Consider the following 19,631-nt stretch of genomic DNA (forward strand, 5'->3'; position numbering starts at 1 on the left):
TGCTGGATCTTCCATGTATTAATTACAATGCTTTCACCATTCATTTACAGCTAGGCAATTAACTCAACAGGTCTAGGATCATTTCCAGTTCTAAATACACGGCTCAAAGCTGACAAGAAGCCATTGTGTATGCGCCGGCAGATTCCTTCTGCTGCGTCAGCTGAGGCTCCCCCTCTCCCATTCGGTGCAAGATGGACACCTGTGTGCAGAGGACACACAAACATTAGTCTACAAATCAATAGATTTAAAGGGCTCAGGATTGCAATTCGTTGGTGCCGCCTCTGATCTCCACGCACCCTTGAACACATGGAGGCCCGCCCCCTCTCCTCCACATGTTATTTTTTTTCTAATACAACCGTTTGTGTAAGTCCTGTCAATAGCAGTTCCACCAAAAATTACTTTTAAATACACAAGCCTTTCCACACTTAATTTTGAGAGCTTACTTCAATGGATCTTTCAGAAACAAAAGCAAAAAGTGCATGTCTGTAGCTGTAGTACCGTGTTTCTCCAAAAATAAGACACCGTCTTATATTTATTTTTCCTCAAAACAACAACAACACGGTGGCTTATTTTCAGGGGATGTCTTATTTTTTTAAGTATGCCTATCACTATGGCTTATTTTCGGGGTATGGCTTATTTTCGGGGTATGGCTTATTTTCAGAGAAACACAGTACCAAAGTCAGTGATTGGAGGGAAAGTGGAACCCAAGAGGCAGGGATATATAGCCACATACAGTGGTACCTCGGTTTTCGAACGTCTCCGTTGACGAACATTTCGGTTTTCGAATGCCGTAAACCCGGAAGTAAATGCTTCAGTTTTTGAACACGCTTCAGAAGTTGAACATGCCATGTGGGCTTCTGCTAAATGCAAGATCCTGAGGCCTAGCTGTCAGCTGTTGAGTTTTCTGTTTTTGAACATTTCAGAACCCAAATGGTATTCCAGAATGGATTACATTTGAAAACCGAGGTACCACTACACACACACACACACACACACACACACACACACACACACACACACTTCCTGCCATATCATCGCCTGCTTTTTTGATCCCTAATTTTCCTTTTCGGCGGAATATGGCAAAATTGACGGCGCTGATAAAAGACACCAATTTAGAATTTCTTATTTGAATCTCTATATGAAAATCTATCTCCCATATGCAAAGATCACAGCAGGGTTCAAAATGTAAGAAAACAGCAGAATATATTATGAAACGTGTTAGAGGGGATGAAATGAGATAAGACAGGACCTTAAAACGCAATTGTATGTGATTTGGGTTATAAACATCGATGCTGGGTGAGCGGGAAGCCGCTAGTTTTGTTGAATTGGAATATAATTGTTGAGTAACAAATGTAACTCTCTATATGGGAAAAACGAATAAAATATTATTATTTAAAAATCATTTTCTAGGGGAGCAATTCCAAAAAGTGTATCTAGGCCAATGCTGAAGGAGGGTCCCTTCCTCTCTCTCTCTTTCTTCTTCTCCTCCAACAGGACATTCTTTCCTATCACAGAAGGAGCCAACAGCGCCTGGCTCCTGGCCTCTATTTAGGCTACCTGAAACTCTGCAGTTCGGTGGACCAGATAAAAGTCCTGGTGCTGCAAAGGCTGCCCAACATTCTTTGTCATGTTAAAATCCGAGACAACAGCAATGTGTCCAGGTAAGTGAAAGAATATTTCCACCTTACCTAGTGTTTAGTTAGCACTTGGGGGACTGCTGGCTCAGGGACCTGGGACTGAGCCCCCACTGAATAGAGAATATGGGTATAGGGTTAATTGGCATTTCACACGCAGGGAAATAAAGTTGAAAGAAGCAGAGACAGTGCCAAAGAATCCGTACCAAAGGCAGGAGTCGAACTCGGGGCTCCCAGCTCCAGTTCCTACCATACTAAACCGCACTAGTTCACTGAACTTTTTAAATGCATGCTAGTGAACTTGAAATTGCCATTCGGATTTACTTTTATAAAGCTGCAAATAGATTTTTTTATTATTACACCCAAGATACTCGCAGTGTAATTCAATGCATGTCGACTCAGAAGCAAGTCTCCTTGTTTTCAACGGGGTTTGTTGCCAGCCGAATATGTATAGCATTACAACTTCAGGATAGCATAGCAGAAGGGAAGCGGGTGGCGCTGTGGTCTAAACCACTGAGCCTCTTGGGCTTGCTGATCAGAAGGTCAGTGGTTCGAATCCCAATGAGGGGGTGAGCTCCCGTTGCTCTGTCCCAGCTCCTGCCAACCTAGCAGTCTGAAAGCATGCCAGTGCAAGTAGATAAACAGGTACTGCTGTGGCAGGAAGGGAAACAGTGTTTCCATGTGGGAAGCCTTTCAACCATTTGCCTCCTCAGGGTGCTTGCCAAAATCCTTTACCTGCACCATCCCTTTACCTGTCCGGTTTTACAACACCTGCTCACTGTCTGCGATGTAAAGTAGGCAGACCAATTGACCTGCATTCCACAGCCAGGGACGTCTTACCCATAGAGGCTAGTGGTGCGGGCCGCCAAGTTCTGGAGGGCACCAGGGAAGAGGTGGAGGCTGGACGCAGCACCTCCTGGCATCAGCTCGCCGCCCTTGCCTGCCTCCACCATGCCGCGCTGAAGCAATGTCGCACCCGGAGCCTCCGTCTGCCGTGGCCACAGCGGCATAAAGCAGGCAGCTGAGCCAGGAGGCACCACGTCCAGCCTCTGCCTCTTCCCCGCCAGAGGAGCCGCCCTCCAGCCGCTCCCTGCCTCCTCCAGCCCAGCCAGCAGGGACGTCCTCCCTAAAAAAAATCTGGGAAACGAGGGGGCGCCAGAGGGAGCTTTGCACCACAGCGCCAGATATGCTTAAGACGGCCCTGCCCACAATAACTGGATAGTCCCTCACTGTGATCAGAGGGGGTGGTAGCCACAAATGGGTCTGGAAGGAAGATGCTGAGCTATTGGGCACCCAGTGAGCCCACCCACTACTTTGGCATGCCTCCTCCCCACTCACCCATCAATAAGTGCAGGCTCAGAAACATCCACAGTGACCAACTGCGTACCTCAACCTGTCTTCTCCCCATACAATCACAGGCAAGGCTGCCTCCCCGCCCATGCATAAGGAGGGGGGGGCAGGGCATGAAATGTGCCTACCAAAATCCAAGCAGTTTTCGCTGGCTATGTTCAGTGCTCGAAATCAAATGCCTGATGAGAAAACGGAGAGCCCTGGAAAAATGCCACCGTAGCCCAAGGCGTGTGTGCGAAAAGATTATAGAAACATGGAACAGCCCTCTTGTCAAAGAAAGCTGAAATGTTTCAAAGGCTTTTTTATTATTATTATTAAGACCTTGGTAAAGAAGTCTTCGGCTTGATATGCGCACTCAACGAGAATGAAATCAGAAAGTTGGCCCTTTTCTTAACCACAAGCAATAGGGCCTGTTATAAGTTTAGAAATCTTTTTACTATCTGAGAACGAAAACTTCAACAGAGCCCAGACATACGTACAGTAAATTCTTCCTTGTGCAGTGAACTTTTGTTATATTTCTAATTTTAAACTCCACTCCGTATACAGAGAGGAGTGGGAATGGATCCAAAGCCTTTCTGGCTCGGAATCTATGGAAAATATGGATCATTCCGCAGAGTGTCCAACTCAACTGCTCGTCGAGCTCCAGATGGCAGTGAAAGCGCTCCTGAAACAGATCAGTCTTCCTCTACGACAGGTACGATGCATTGTTTGTGACACTTTCGATTTGTGGAGGAATTTGAACAACACGCTCTTCCTCACGCTTTGAATTGTAAATATATTCTTGCTTATCATTGCCATTTTGTTTCAGAACCATACAATCCAGGTTTGATTGAAGGTCATTGTTTGTTTGCCTGCAGTGTGTGGCCTATATGGGAAGGGTGGGTTTCATTTAGTCCACAAGAGGCTGAATGGATGAGGGTTCCCCCTTCTTCTTCTTCTTCTTCTTCTTCTTCATCTTCATCTTCATCTTCATCTTCTTCTGCGATCACTCGTAGCCGAGTAAGATTGTCTTCCATAAACACAGTTTTAACAGTGACTGTGGAGGCCAATTCTGGATCCATTACAGAAATCATAGCTGCATTGCCATCACCATGTTTGTTTGTTTTTAAATGATGCTTGGAGTTGCAGAGGGGTCTGGATCCACAGCAGAACCCTGGCACAGTACATCACTACCAGGCAGGACAATAACCAGTGCCACGTAAATGAAATGGCCTGCCATAAGGGGGCAAAGTCCTCCTACAACTTGAAAGTGTGTGAAATGTACCGTATTTTCCCGTGTATTAGACGAGGTTTTTTCACTCAAAAATCATGTAAACAAACTGGGGTCGTCCTATACACTGATAGTGGCATGGGGGGGGGAGTTGCGCGCTGCCAGCCAGCTGGCTGGCGGGCACACAACTCCCCCCCCCATGCCGCTGCGGGAGCTGCGCACTCTTCCCACCGCAGTGGTGTGTGGGGAGCGGCTACCCACTTTGCCAACCCCCACCAATGGCCATGCTGGGGTGATGGCGGGTTTACAATTCCCCCTTTAAAAAGCTCAACAACTTTGGGCCACCTTCCCTCATTTTCTTGAAATTTAGTCCCCCAAAATCGGGGGCGCCTTATACATGGAAAAATACGGTAGTTTGAAACTAAGGTCAGGTGATGCAATGGTGCAACTGCTTCTTTAGTGTGGAGGAACATTTCACTGAGCCAGTGCTAACAGGTAGCTCTGTGGACCTTTGCAGTGCTATGCTCGGTGCTCGCATGTAGCAAGAGATATTGGCTGTAAGATCTAGCTATTATATGATTCTCTCGCAACGCACCCATATTCAGCCCACAAGAGCTGACTGCAGGCATCCTGATGCAGTCATCTTTGATGGTACAAGTCACAGTCTCCTGAATCGGGAACATTTCCAGTCTAGTGACACCTGCCCATTTTTATCATTGTTGTAGTTTAGTCGTTTAGTCGTGTCCGACTCTTCGTGACCCCATGGACCAGAGCACGCCAGGCACTCCTGTCTTGCACTGCCTCCCGCAGTTTGGTCAAACTCATGTTCGTAGCTTCGAGAACACTGTCCAACCATCTTGTCCTCTGTCGTCCCCTTCTCCTAGTGCCCTCAATCTTTCGCAACATCAGGGTCTTTTCCAAGGATTCTTCTCTTCTCATGAGGTGGCCAAAGTATTGGAGCCTCAGCTTCAGGATCTGTCCTTCCAGTGAGCACTCAGGGCTGATTTCCTTAAGAATGGATAGGTTTGATCTTCTAGCAGTCCATGGGACTCTCAAGAGTCTCCTCCAGCACCATAATTCAAAAGCATCAATTCTTCGGTGATCAGCCTTCTTTATGGTCCAGCTCTTTATGGTCCAGCTATCATAGAAAAGAATTGTGAGAAAGTCGTTTAAGTATCAGTGGAGGCCTGATAAACCCTTTGCAGACAGCACAAGATGTGTGGTTAATCAGTGGAGGAATTTTATCTAATTTTAGTTAAATTATCTCCTGCTATTTTCCATTTTAAAAAAATTCCCAAAGCAGTTCTCAATAAATCAATAAAATCCATTGATTGCCTCTACTGGCACCACTCCTGACCTCCATGCACTGATCAGATCTACCTTCATACAGGGCAGGACGCAAGTGGCACTGTGGTCTGAACCACCAAGCCTCTTGGGCTTGCCGATCATAAGGTTGGCAGTTCAAATCCGTGCAACGGGGTGAGCTCCCATTGCTTTGTCCCAGCTTCTGCCAACCTAGCAGTTCGAAAGCACACCAACACAAGTAGATAAATAGGTACCACTGCGGCGGGAAGGTAAATGGTGTTCTATGCACCAGAAGCGGTTTTGTCATGCTGGTCACATGACCCGGAAAAGCTGTCTGCGGACAAATGCCGGGTCCCTCGGCCTGAAAGCGGAGATGAGCACCTCAACCCAATAGTCGCCTTTGACTGGACTTAACCATCCAGGGCTCCTTTTCCTTTACATGCGTACATGTGAATGTCAAAATGTGTACTGTCAGTATGTTGCTTACCAGGCTCTCTGGCTTATACCCAGCATAGTTTAAATGTGCCATCTCTTTTATGCCCATCATAGTCTTTCAAGTAAATCAAAAGCCCTTGTTTGCCTGTACTTACCCACACAGCATGCAGCTAGATCCTGCAAAGATGGTTTCTTCAGAGCTGCTGGACTTTCCTAGGCAGTTCTCCCCCCCCCCCAAAAAAAAAGCTTGAATGCAGACATTTCCCCAAACCAAAAAAGTTTCTATGTGGGCAGAGGGTGGCTGATTGTTTTATAATTGGCAGCTGTTATTTCTTGATTTTTATTGTTGTCGCAGATGTTTCTCTTTGTGTTTTATCCTTTTGTGTTGTAGTTTGTATGCCACCATGAAAGCCTGTTGGTGGGCTGGAACTAGGTATGGTTGAATTTTAAAAATAAATAAAAACACAGTAATAGAATGCTACCATATTCTGCCACGTTTGGGAGGCTATATGGATCAATCCTTGATCCAAAAGGAGTAGGCCAGGATTCAGTTCAAGCCTGCTAGGATTTTTCCGGATAAAATGTATTCCAACGATTCAACAATCCAATTTCTTTCTTTCTTTGAATATTTTGTTAGTCTTGTTTAATATAAATTAAAAGAAATAAAGAAGTGAGACAGCCTCGGATCATAGCTGCCAAGTTTTCCCTTTTCTCGCGAGGAAGCCTATTCAGCATAAGGGAATTTCCCTTAAAAAAAATGGAGAACTTGGCAGCTATGCCTCGGGTGCATATATATGCTCCCAACAATCATATTTGCTGGTGCTCAAAGCCACAATTAAACCAGGAAACTTCCAATTAAACCATAGTTTCCTGTTGTGTTCAAACTTGGGAAGCTGTGGTTACCAGGTTCAGAACAAGCCAGGATTTTAAACGAGCCAACTTAAAACATTGGTTCCACAGCTTGACTTGTTCTGAAGCCACAACCATAGCTTAGTGGTTCGGATGTAATGAGAAACTATGGTTAATTAGAGGCTTCCCCGTTTTATTGCAGCTCGTAGCAACAGGAGGAACAAAGGAGCCACATTTGCAAGCAAAAAAAGCTCAGGCATATCTCTGCTTAATAAACTGAAATGTTGGTTTATTGGTAGCTATATCACCTAAAATCCATTCCCCTGAGCTGAAGCTGATTTAGGAAACGTAGACCATGTAAGTTACTACAAAACTTCTTTCTTGTAGTGCTGATTCACTTAACTTAATTTATAAGAATAGAATAGAATAGAATAGAATAGAATAGAATAGAATAGAATAGAATAGAATAGAATAGAATAGAATAGAATAGAAATCTTGAGCTTCTACCATAGCTCCCAAATCAGAGTGTTTGTTGGCCAAAGATGGCCATAGTCTCAAAAAATGCAAAATTCATACGCCGGTGCACACTGGTCCACACAATATCTCCCAATGCTCTGTGGCCCCCGGAACAACTTCAATCCAGGTGTCACAACATCAGGAGATGCCACGCAGCCTAAGGCGACTTCCCACCAGGCCTCTTCCACTCCCTCAAGATTGTGGGGCTGAGCCTTGTCCCAGTGGACATTTGGGAGGCTGTAGCGACCTCAGCACCATAGAGTTGGTGAGCCTGGCACACATACACACCCCTACACAAAGGATTGATATCCTGAAACAAGGGGGAGAGGTGACAAGCTTAGATAATGGTCCTAGCTGATTCCATGCCTCCATTTAGCATCAAAGTCGATTTTAATCAAACATACGCCTCTTGCTGTTTGATATTTATTTCAGTTTCATTTTTCTCAGTGCGGCTTGTTAAATCTTTTTCATTGCCCCATTTGGTGACAGGCTGCAGGGAGAAAATGGGGAGGGGAAGGGAGGAAGCAAGCCAAAAAAGGGGGGAAGGAGGGGGGGATCTGCATAGTTTTGCTAACCAGCTCCTAAATTGAATGTTAAAGGTTTTTAATTGAATTCATTTTCATGTTTTCACATAATTATACAATCATAATCTTGAAAAGCTCATGGAGTGTGATCGTTTTCTGGCTAATAAGAAACATAAATGTTATTTTCTGGGGGAGGTAAGGGGTTGTGTTGTGTGTACGTGTGTGTCTTTTAATGTGGAACGTTGGAGCATTAAATCTTTATTTTATGAAGCAAAATTAACACACACATGGCCTCTCTCTCTCTCTCCCCCCAGATATATATATATATATATATATATATATATATATATATATATATATATAGACACACAAACACGTGTGTGTATATATACATATGCTGGTATATATTCCCCCACCCCCCATTTATCTTTTACAAAAAAAACCCTATATCTTGATGCTGTGCAACTTTGCGCTAATGTTTTATACAATTTTGGGGGTTGTTTATATAAGTACGATGCTGTAACTCTCGCCTCCCCTTTCTCTCCCCCCCCCGCACCCACCCCCATTTCTTCTCTGTGCGTGTTCCTCTGCAGGCTAAGCTCTTCCGTCTGTATACACAGGAGGTGTTGGAACTGGGTCACAATGTGTCCTTTCTTCTCCTGCTCCCTGCCTCAGACGACGTCTGCACTGCCCCAGGACAGAATAACCCTTACACCCTGCACTCAGGATTCCTTAACCTCCCTCTTCAGATGTTTGAACTCGGTATACTACCTTGCTTCACCTAGAAATATTAACCCAGTCGCCTTATAATAAAATCACAAAGTTCTATCTGTTCCCCTCCAGCCCCTCGCCTCCCCCCCCCCCGTCCCAGCGGAGAGTCAATAGATCACGTGATGATTTCTTGGCAACAACACTTTTTCTCTCCTCCGACTACAGACAAGTAATAGAAGGAGCATAGCTACCAGGTTACATGCTCTAGTCATAACTACAGGAATGCAAAAGCCAGTCAGTCCACAAGCTATCGAGCAACAACACGACCCTTTGGTTATAGGCATGAGGAATAGTGAATATTGAAGTGGGCAGTTCAGGCGGCATTCGGTGGAAGCTCCCTTAGCAGGGCTTTTGATTTCAAAATATGGTAGAGGAAGGTGGATCGCCCATATTTGACTGCCTCTCCATTACCAATTTGATTACGGAACTGAGCTTGGTGTAGAATTTATTTATTGTTATCAGGCCAGGTCCAGACTTAGTCCCGTTGAAATCAGACAATTGTTGTGCAAGCAGGATTGACGGTCAGTAGGATCAATGTGAGTGCACAAAATTCCGAGTTTTACATGCCATTCACGGGATGCAAGAAGACCTCGCAGCTGTTAGAACAGAGGTGTGACTCTCCAGAGGTTGGTGGGCTACAACTTCCATCACCCCTAATGATGATGGTTTGGTCTGGTGGGAGCTGAAGTCCAGTAACATCTGGAGTGCCACAGATAGCTGGTGGTTTCTCTCATACCATAAGGGTCGGGGAATGTGCACCAGCAAGCACATTCTTCTGGTTGGTAGCCCTCGCTGCTGAAATGCCAGGAAGCATTCCGTATCAGCCACTGTCAGAGAAAAAACATACAGCGCCAGGTGGTTGATTTTGTTCAGCAAAAGTTTCCTTAATCTTCTCTCCCACAGATCCAGTACTAGAAAAAGCATGGGTAGATTTCAAGCAGCAAAGTACTGTACCAAGATATTCCTGAAACAGACCATGCAAATATCATGATAGCTTTGCGCATGATGCGCAATGGGGCTATACAGTGTTACTTGTTTGCACGCAGTTCCACCCCTCTGCCACTGAGACTGAGTTGTCACCACCCACCCTATCACCCATGCCCCCTCCCCACAAGTAACAGTCATCTTTCATGCATGTTTCCATATGTATAAGAGATGCGGGTGGCACTGTGGTCTAAACCACTGAGCCTCTTGGGCTTGCCAATCGCGAGGTCGGCGGTTCGAATCCCCACAACAGGGTGAGATCCCATTGCTCTGTCCCAGCTCCTGCCAACCTAGAAATTTGAAAGCATGCCAGTGCAAGCAGATAAATAGGTACCGCTGTGGCGGGAAGGTAAACGACATTTCCATGCACTCTGGTACTCGTCATGGTCCTCTATGCACTAGTAGTCACCCATAAAGTTGTCTGTGGACAAATGCCAGCTCCCTCAGCCTGAAAAGCAAGATGTGCACCACACCCCATAGTCGCCTTTGACCAAGGGTCTTTTAGCCTTAAGCTATCCCATATCTATAAACACACACATACACAATAGGTTCATAACTTTTTGACTTTTTTAAAAAGGATTTCCTGTAACGTAAAGGGATGAACTTTTGCTCAGAAACCACACAGAAGGGACGAACTGTCCTCAGTTGTGAAAAAGGCTCACCCTGAAATGAAAATGTTGAATCACCTTATTTGTAATGTTACTACATAAGTACCGGTATATTAGCACTTTTGAAAAACTTTGTGGAACTGTTTAGAACTTTTACAGCTGTCTGTAACTTCCTAGACAGCTGTAATGTGTTGTACTGGAGAATCACTGGAAGCAAGAGGCCTCCATAGACCAGATAACAAGAAGTAATCAGTGCACAGAACGCGCAATCAAAGTGATGTGGGAACTTTATGGTGCTTGCAGCAGAAACAAAGGCAAGCTGCAACCTCAATTTATTCTAAGCAATAAGAAGTGATGTACAATGTGCAAAACATTGTACAAGTACTTTAAAAAATTGCATCCTCTATATTTTCCTGTCCATGCTGTGCCTATTACATAATCCATTATACAGTTACATATACAAAAATTGATTTATTGGTTTCGGGGTGGCCTTTTCCCCAAAAAATTGGAAATGACAGTTCATTCCTTTGTTTTTAGGCAAAAGTTCATCTAACTAAGCTACAGGAACGTGAAGTTGTAAGACTGTTAAAACCCTAATGCACACACTAAGTGATATAAACTTATAGGAAGATTGAGCCATTCCCAGAATAATGTGTTCTTTCTTTGCCAGCTCTCTTTTATGAGTCATTCATGAAGCCCTTTTCTGGGCAAGGTGGTTACATCTCTTAGGTACCACAGCTCTTGGGATATGAGTAATGCACAGGCCAAATTTGCCAGGCTAATCTCCCACGATCACCATATGCCTTCTGTGACCAGCAACTATGAATCAACACTGTTGGTAGCCTCGGATATTCAAAAATTATGAGTTCAGCCTGACATTTCAACATATTTTTCCAGGATTTAACACCGTACCCTCCAACATTTCTCCAATGAAAATAGGGACATCTTACTCCATCATCTTAATCATTTTATTATTTATACCCCACCCATCTGCCTAGGTTGCCCCTGCCATATAATAAAACATTAAACATTGGGGAGGCGGGGAGTTCCCTATACAGGGCTGCCCTCAGATGTCCTCCAAAGGTTGCATAGTTACTTATCGCCTTGGCTCGGGGGTCACAAAACTCCATACCCTTCAACATTTTTTCCAATGCAAATAGGGACATCCTACCACACCCTCCAATATTACTATGATGAAAACAGGGACATCTTAAGGGAAAGCGAGGCATTCCGGGATCAAATCAGAAACTGGGACGGCTTCTGTAAATCTGGAACTGTCCCTGGACTGTAAGCACACTTTGAGGGTCTATAACACAGAGAACTAGCATCTTTTTCTCTCCTTAAAGGGGACCCAAGCCACTGTTACACCTGCATGTTAGAAACATGTCGAGCAACGCAAGGTCACAAACTTATTTAATGTCGATTGTAGATTAGAGCAGCAATGGAGATGGCAAAGTAGTCAGCCGTACACAATGAAGATTCAGCAGAGACTGCTCGTTTGTCTCTCAACGCGGTGAATTTATAGTGTGGGGACTTTGTACTGCAGGCAGAATTCCAATAAAAGCCCAATTTTACTTTTCCAACAAAAAGCAACCGATCTCGTGCCCTAGAGCGGAGGCCATTTTCTGTCTGATTTATTGCATATTTCTCCCCAGTGCCTATAAAATGGCTGTGATTCACCTCCAGAATATTAGAAGCTTCCACTCCCTATTAGTTGGCGGCTACCGGATCTGTAATTGCGAAACCGCAAAAAAAGGCAATGTTGAAGCAACATTTGTTACAGTAACATTAACAGCCTGGCTTCCAACCACAGTGGCTAGAAGCTGCAGCGGCGGCTGCAATTTCACTAATGGTGCCACACGTCTGGTGTGAAGTGTCAGACCACATGCTGCTTGCCCCCTGGACCACTACAGAAGCTAAACGTTTGGGAGGGGAGCAGAAAGAGTCAGGACTATTCTCCTTCGAGTTGTAGGCTGAGATCATCGTGCTAGTTATCTCATTGCAAAACAGATTGGTTTGATTTCCTACCATATGCAATGTTCAGAAAGAGATATTGAAAGTTTGTGTCTCCAAACATTTTAATGCTCGTGATGGACCATAGATTTTTCACAGAACCGAAAGGGGCTTGGGAGAGTCTTTGGTTCCCAAGGGGCAAAATTTATTATTTACACCCCACCCATCTGGGTGGGTTTCCCCAGCACTCTGGGCGGCTCCCAACAGAATGTTAAAAACACGATAAAACATCAAACAAATGCCTTCAGATGTCTTCTAAAAGTCAGATACAGTGGTTTACGAACTTAATCCATTCCAGAAGTCGGTTCTTAAACCGAACCGTTCTTAAACCGAGGCGCGCTTTCCCTAATGAGGCCTCCCGCCGCTGGTGCCCTTCAACCGTTTGGCTTCTGTTCTTAGACTAAGGTAAAGTTTGCAAACCGGGACACTACTTCCGGTTTTGCGGAGTTCTTAAACCGAATCATCCTTAAACAGGACTGTTTTTAAACCGAGGTACCACTGTAGTTGCTTATTTCTTTGACATCTGATGGGAGGGCATTCCACAGGGTGGGTGCCACTACCAAGAAGCCCCTCTGCCTGGTTTCCTGTAACCTCACTTCTCGCAGTGGGAGAACCGCCAGAAGGCCCTCGGAGCTGGACCTCAGCTGGACCTCAGGGCTGAATGATGGGGGTGGAGACACTCCTTCAGGTATACTGGGCTGAGGCCGTTTAGGGCTTTAAAGGTCAGCACCAACACTTTGAATTGTGCTCGGAAACGTACTGGGAGCCAATGTAGGTCTTTCAGGACCAGTGTTATATGGTCTCGGTGGCCACTCCCAGGCACCTGTCTAGCTGCCACATTCTGGCTTAGTTGTAGTTTCTGGGTCACCTTCAAAGGTAGCCCCACATAGATCGCATTGCAGTAGTCCAAGCGGGAGATAACTCGAGCATGCACCACTTTGTTGGTCCCACCCAGCATCCCTGGTTAAATAGGTTTGGCAGGCTTTTGAAACAATGCCCCCCCCCCAAAAAAAACCTGCAGGAAATGTGAAGGAAGTTAATAGAATTTCTGTGGGCCACAGGCAATTTCATACTCAGAATGGACCCATTAAAATTAATAGATTTAAAAAATTTAAGTCCATTGATTTCAGTGGGTTCACTCTGAATATGGCAATAAGATTAGTAACAATTATTGAGGGTGTCCATTAGGCAGGGCCGTCTTAAGCGCCCCTGGCGCCGTGGTGCACCAGATCCCTCCGGCGCCCCCCTCCCCCGTTTCCCAATGCGGTGGGCGGGCAGGCACAGCTCGGTTGCCATGGGCGCAGCTGCGCGGCGGACCAGCGGGCCAGCCGGCCAGCGGGCGGGCGCAGCTCACGGCGCCCCCCTGGCGGGCTGGCGCCATGGTGCCCTGCGCCACCCAGCCTGGCCGTAGGGCCGGCCCTGGTATTAGGGATCAGTGTTAAAGTACTGCGAACACTGTGCTAGAGCGTGTTAGTGACCCTGGTTGCCAGTACAACAAACATTCCATCATTGTAGGGATTTCTGCTTGTGCAATGGAATGTTCCCTGCCACTCCCTGTCCACATGGACCCCCTTAAATTTCTTCCAGGGGTTCCCCCAACCATCTGGGACAGACGTGGGGACATGTACACGGGGAGGAGAGGGAAGATGTCCTGTCAGACAAGCAGAAATCCGTACACTGATGGAATGTGGAAGTTCGCTGCTGCCCCTTGCAGAACTGCAGTTCCTGGCTTGAGGTTGTGATGCAACCGAGCCCTTTCTCTTATCACACCAATTTGCACATTTGCCTAATAAGGCTCATTATCCCCACAATGTTCACCTTTTAAAAAGTCATTTAAATATGTTGCGGCCATTGCAGCATGTTGTGAAAACTGGATAACACGGGGCATGAGCATGCAGTGCAAAACCAGTGCCAATGGCTCCTGTAATAATAATAATAATAATAATAATAATAATAATAATAATAATGCCAACAACTTTTATTTGTATCCCGCCCTCCCCGGCCGAGACTGGGCTCAGGGCAGCTAACATCAAATATAAACACTGATATAAAATCAAACAACAATTAAATCACCTCTTTAAAACAAGTCAGGATAAAATTAAAATCTGAATTAGATGGCTTTCCGCAGGATTTGGGTTGGGAACAGTAAATGCTCATCAGGCCCAACTGTGTACGCTGATCTTATATGGGCCTGTGAGAATGCTGGGAGGCCTCTTTCGTACTAGTTCTTATACAAAAAGGGAAGGGGAGTTAGGCTGAGCCCTGACCAAAGGCCTGGCAGAACAACTCTGTCTTACAGTTCCTGCGGAAAGATGTCAAATCCCACAGGGCCCTGATCTCTTGTGGCAGAGCATTCCACCAGGCCGGGGCCAAGACCGAAAAGGCCCTGGCCCTGCTCGAGGCCAGCCTAATCTCCCTGAGGCCTGGGATCTCCAGGATGTTATTATTTGCAAAAGCATTGATAACCCATCCAACTGCAGTATTGATTGCCTGGAAGGAAAAATGATGCAACAAGTCACTTTCGAGGCATGAAAATACAGCTTTTCCTCTGTGCAACCAATTTAGCATTACACCCACCCACCCTTGCATTATTCTGTGAAGACAGGAATACTGTTCAACTAGTGATGTGCTAAGAGAAAAATGGATTGCCTACATGGGAAAGAATATACACCTGGTAAAAGCAGCATGGACAAGAAGGAGAGGCTGGAAGGCCTTCTGAATCAATTCTTCTTGTGTTTTCTTTTTCAGTTCCATGAGGGGTGGGGGGAATTCAGAATTGAAAATTCTTTTTTTCAGAAAGTTATACCAAAGTAGGTAAAGGTGAAGGACCCCTGGACAGTTAAGTCCAGTCAAAGGTGACTACGGGGTTGCGGCGCTCATCTCGCTTTCAGGCCAAGGGAGCTGGCATTTGTCCACAAACAGCTTTCCGGGCCATGTGGCCAGCAGGACTAAACCGCTTCTGGCGCAACAGAGCACTGTCACGGAAACCAGAGTGCACGGAAATGCTGTTTACCTTCCCACCTCAGCGGTACCTATTTATCTACTTGCACTGGTGTGCTTTCAAACTGCTAGGTTGGCAGGAGCTGGGACAGAGCAACGGGAGCTCACTCCGTTGCGGGGATTTGAACTGCCGGCAAGTATTATAGGTAAGGTGATATTTTTAATTGGGCCAGTTTCTGTAGATGTAATGAAAGTCTGCATGTTTTTGAACTCTTCATCGGGCAGAATGCAAACGTAGCATCATTGGAGGGGGGCAGTTTAAAAACAACAACAACCAAGTTCTGAAGAACAGGCTCTTCTTTTAAACTTTGCCACTAACTGTGAGGATGTTAAGGGTGCCAGTGTGGCTATGTTCTACTTGCACGGCTGGGAGCAGCAATGGTTCTCAAGACCGATTGCTGGAAGCCACAGTGCTCTTGTGCTCAAATCCTGCTCGTGAGTTTTCCACAGGCCAGCCATTGTGAGGACAGGATATTGGACTAGAAGGTCCATTGGCCTGATCCAGCAGTCTCTCCTCTCTTTCTTAAGAAGGGAAAATACAGGTCGTCATCATTGAGACCTGGTGACCACTCTACCTGAAAATGGTATGTGCTGTCCACTTCAAGGATGCCATCAACTCGTGGGGGCCAAGCTATGTTGGGACTTCCCCAATGTTTCAAACAAGCAGAGGGCAGAGGAGCTGAGCATGGAGCCAAGCCCTGCATGGTTTTCATGGCCAGTTCTAAATCCTCCTGCTATGGAAGGAGACCCCAACTGCTCCTGATGTTGCAATGTGTGTCGCACCTGTGATGACACCAGCACAGGTTGGCACCTTTGGTCCCCTTAAAGTAACATGTGGCCAACCTGCTGCTTGTTGGTCATGTGCAACACTCAGAGGCCTTCACTGCACCCTGCTGAGGGTGCAAAAGCCACTACAAAATTGTGGTGAATTTGCCTTCTCCTGCAATGGTGATATGGAGGCTGGCTTGCAGAGGAAAAGTCATTTCTGCATACTTCTCCCCCCCCCCATTTGAGCCATGCTCCTTCCAATGCACCAAGCAGTTTCTGACCACCCACCCACCACCATCCCGGGCTTTCCACAGGATTAACAAAAAACAAAAAACGTTTTGCATCCCTGCCTTAAAAGAGCACTTGCAGGAGTGAGGCTGCACAGTGCCACACTTCCACACATCTGTTTCAAATGCTACCATGATTTTCCTGGGAAAGAGGTGTATCTTTGGAGGAGAAGTTACAGCCCACAAGAGAAGCACAAATTTAACACAGCCATAGATAGATAGATAGATAGATAGATAGATAGATAGATAGATAGATAGATAGATAGATGATAGATAGATAGATAGATAGGTGATAGATAGGTGATAGATAGATAGATGGTAGATAGATAAGAGAGAGAGATCAGATAGATGATAGATAGATAGATAGATAGATAGATAGATAGATAGATAGATAGATGATAGATAGATAGATAGAATGAGAGAGCGAGAGAGAGCGAGAGAGAGAGAGAGAGAGATATGATAGAGAGATAGATAGAGAGATAGATAGAGAGATAGAGAGATAGAGAGATAGATAGATAGGTGATAGATAGGTGATAGATAGGTGAGAGAGAGAGATTAGATAGAGAGATAGATAGATAGATAGAACGAGAGAGAGAGAGATGATAGATGATAGATAGTTAGATAGATAGATAGATGATAGATAGGTGATAGGTGATAGATAGGTGATAGATAGATGAGAGATAGATAGATAGATATCACATCAACAATAGAGAGAGCAAAGCTTTGGCCAATATGCATTCAGAATGTTTGGGCATCATTAGATCATTATCTACATGAAATGTCTAAAAATACTTGGGGTCATAAAGAGAAGGGGTCATGTGCTTTGCAAGCAGAAGGTACCTGGTCAATCCTAGTCACTTCCATTTTTGAAAAAAAGGCACAAATGTAGGACCAGCTGCCCACAACCCTACCATAGGACTGAGCACCAGTTCCATTGTTACGCAGTCCTTCATGTTAGTCTTTGCTCATGTGCAAGGATGTGTTTGCTTTGGATGTGATTGTAGCTATTCTTGGGTTGTGGGGAGGTCTAGATTTCCACCACCACCACCCCATTAACTTCTCAGTGTGTTACAGGGACAGGCAATATAGACTTGGTCAGCATCCCCGTGTACATGGGCAAGGAATTTTTGGAATGGTTGTGGACCAAGTCTTCACTGTCATATGCCAAAATCCACTGGACTGACCATAAATTCCTTAACGGGGAACAATATGTCATGGGATAGCACTCTGCTGAAGCAGGCAGATGGCTGCTCTATGACTGGCAATCAGTCATGTGTGTCCTACGACAGCATAGAATTGGTTGTGTAGGTCAGTTGCACATCGGATGCACAACTGAGCCATATATTGTGCAAGACTGTAGCTTATCAACCAGCATCTGTTGCATAGCTACAACCCATAGATTTATGCCAGGAGGGACCCAACCTTAGGCTTGGTCCACATTTGCATCCACACCACTTAATAATTCCCCACTTTTTAGCATTTGAAATAAAAAGCTTTGTCACTGGTCATTAAACTAAAATGAGCATCTTCACGCATCATGTGAATTTGTCCCCACTGGGTGATAAAAATGCTTGTGTAAACAGACCCTTTGCTTATGTTTCCATCCTGCCTGATCAAGATTTCTGTGTAGATCTGAAACTTTCATACTTTTTACATCAACAGGAAGCCGTCCAATGGAAAAGTTCACCTTTACCTGTCTAAGGGTGGCTTCTAATGTAGACGTATTGAGCCACATCCGCTAAGGGGTTTACTCTGAGTATGACTAGCATAACAGCCCTAACATTTTTGGTGTGCGCAGTGCAAGCTTTCATGGACTTAGAGTTCACATTTTCAGGTGCATGAAATGTCCTTAGTTGGCGCATGTGCGCATAAACACACACACACACACACACTCAAACTTGGATGCAGTGTTTAAAAATGTAAACAGTGGAGTGTGTGGATAGTAACACCTTTGTGACATTTCCATGCCAATCCCAAATGCATAGAAAAAAATATAGTGATGCATCCACAACAGGAAACCCTGTGAAAATATTCCTTGTCTTCCTACAACTACAACTCCCACCATCCCTAACCATTGCCCATTCTGACTGGGGTTGATGGGAGTTGGGTGCCCAAAACACGCCTATGCAGACAATTAAAAGTACAGTGGTGCCTCGCAAGACAAATTTAATTCGTTCCGAGAGTCAATTCTTTTTACGAAAAATTCGTCTTGCGAATCCCGGTTTCCAATAGGAATGCATTGAAATTTCTTTCTTTCTTTCTTTCTTTCTTTCTTTCTTTCTTTCTTTCTTTCTTTTCCCATAGGAACGCATTAATTAAATTTCAATGCATTCCTATGGGAAACCGCAATTCGCAAGACGAATTTTTCGCAAAACGAATTCGTCTTGCGAGTCACCATCAGATCGCAAGGCGCATTCGTCTTGCGAAAAATTCATCTTGCAGGGCATTCGTCTTGCGAGGTACCACTGTACGTCTTTCCGCTGTGGTTGGTGTCTGTTTTTAACTTTTTAATGTTTTTACTGTATGGTTTTAGATTTTTTGTTTGTTTGTTCTAAACCACTTGATAGCGGTCTCTAAATATTTTCATAAATAAATAAAATGTCTGGAGGGCACCACCTTGGCTACTCCTGAGCTATCCGTGTCTAATTTAATACCTGTACCAGGTCCATGAAAGCTTAGCCAACTATTAGATTTTTTAAACATCAAGACTCTCTGTAGCTTTCGCTGCTCCTCTGGAATTATAACCTTTTAAATATAGATATATATGTGTAACACTTGTTTTCTGGGATAAACACAAGCAATGACAGTTATTTCTTTCAAGATCCTCAGAAAGGTAAGGCTTTTGAGAGCTGCCTCTGTGTGTGTGTGTGTGTCTTTCTAACACACTTGCTTCTGTGCTTTGTTGTCTCCACAGTTCATTTTTGCAGTTACAAGGAGAAATTTATTAGTCTGTATTGCCGCCTTTCCGCTGTCATAGAGCTAGATTTTCTGAGCACCCAGCAATCCCTAAGGGAAGCAATTTCAGACAGTGAAGTCGCTGCAGCTAAACAAAGACACCAGCAAGTCCTAGATTACACACAGGTAACCGTCTGTTTTTCCGACTAGTCAAAGGTGATTTCTAGCAGGGGCTGTAATTTGGAACCTAAATGGAGAATTGTTGGGCAAAGGCGCAGCATAAAGACGTTTAGTGTCAAAATACAATTTGGGTTTTATGAAATAGCCACTCTGCAGCTCTTCCCTCCCACCCCACCCGGCTTCCCCCTTGCTTGCTTTCTGGGAGAAATTTCATGGATAAAATCATATGACAGTTATACTGGAGTGTTGTAGAGAAGCGTGTCACTTTGGGTTATAAATCCCATTTCCCACCCCTACCTCTC

At 45.0% G+C, this 19,631-nt stretch overlaps 1 protein-coding gene across 1 annotated transcript in view; it reads left to right on the forward strand.

Moving 5' to 3' along the window:
- ANKFN1 (ankyrin repeat and fibronectin type III domain containing 1) overlaps window positions 1–19,631 on the forward strand; it is a 105,065-nt gene that overhangs the window by 72,098 nt on the left and 13,336 nt on the right. Inside the window, exons 12-15 of the mRNA XM_060272003.2 lie at window positions 1,495–1,661; window positions 3,531–3,678; window positions 8,417–8,585; window positions 19,169–19,335. Of these exons, the coding sequence (XP_060127986.2) occupies window positions 1,495–1,661; window positions 3,531–3,678; window positions 8,417–8,585; window positions 19,169–19,335 (651 nt within the window). The remainder of the gene's footprint in view (window positions 1–1,494; window positions 1,662–3,530; window positions 3,679–8,416; window positions 8,586–19,168; window positions 19,336–19,631) is intronic.

Source organism: Zootoca vivipara, chromosome 2, assembly GCF_965207765.1.
Source record: "Zootoca vivipara chromosome 2, rZooViv2.hap1.1, whole genome shotgun sequence".
Classification (NCBI taxonomy): Eukaryota; Metazoa; Chordata; class Lepidosauria; order Squamata; family Lacertidae; genus Zootoca; species Zootoca vivipara.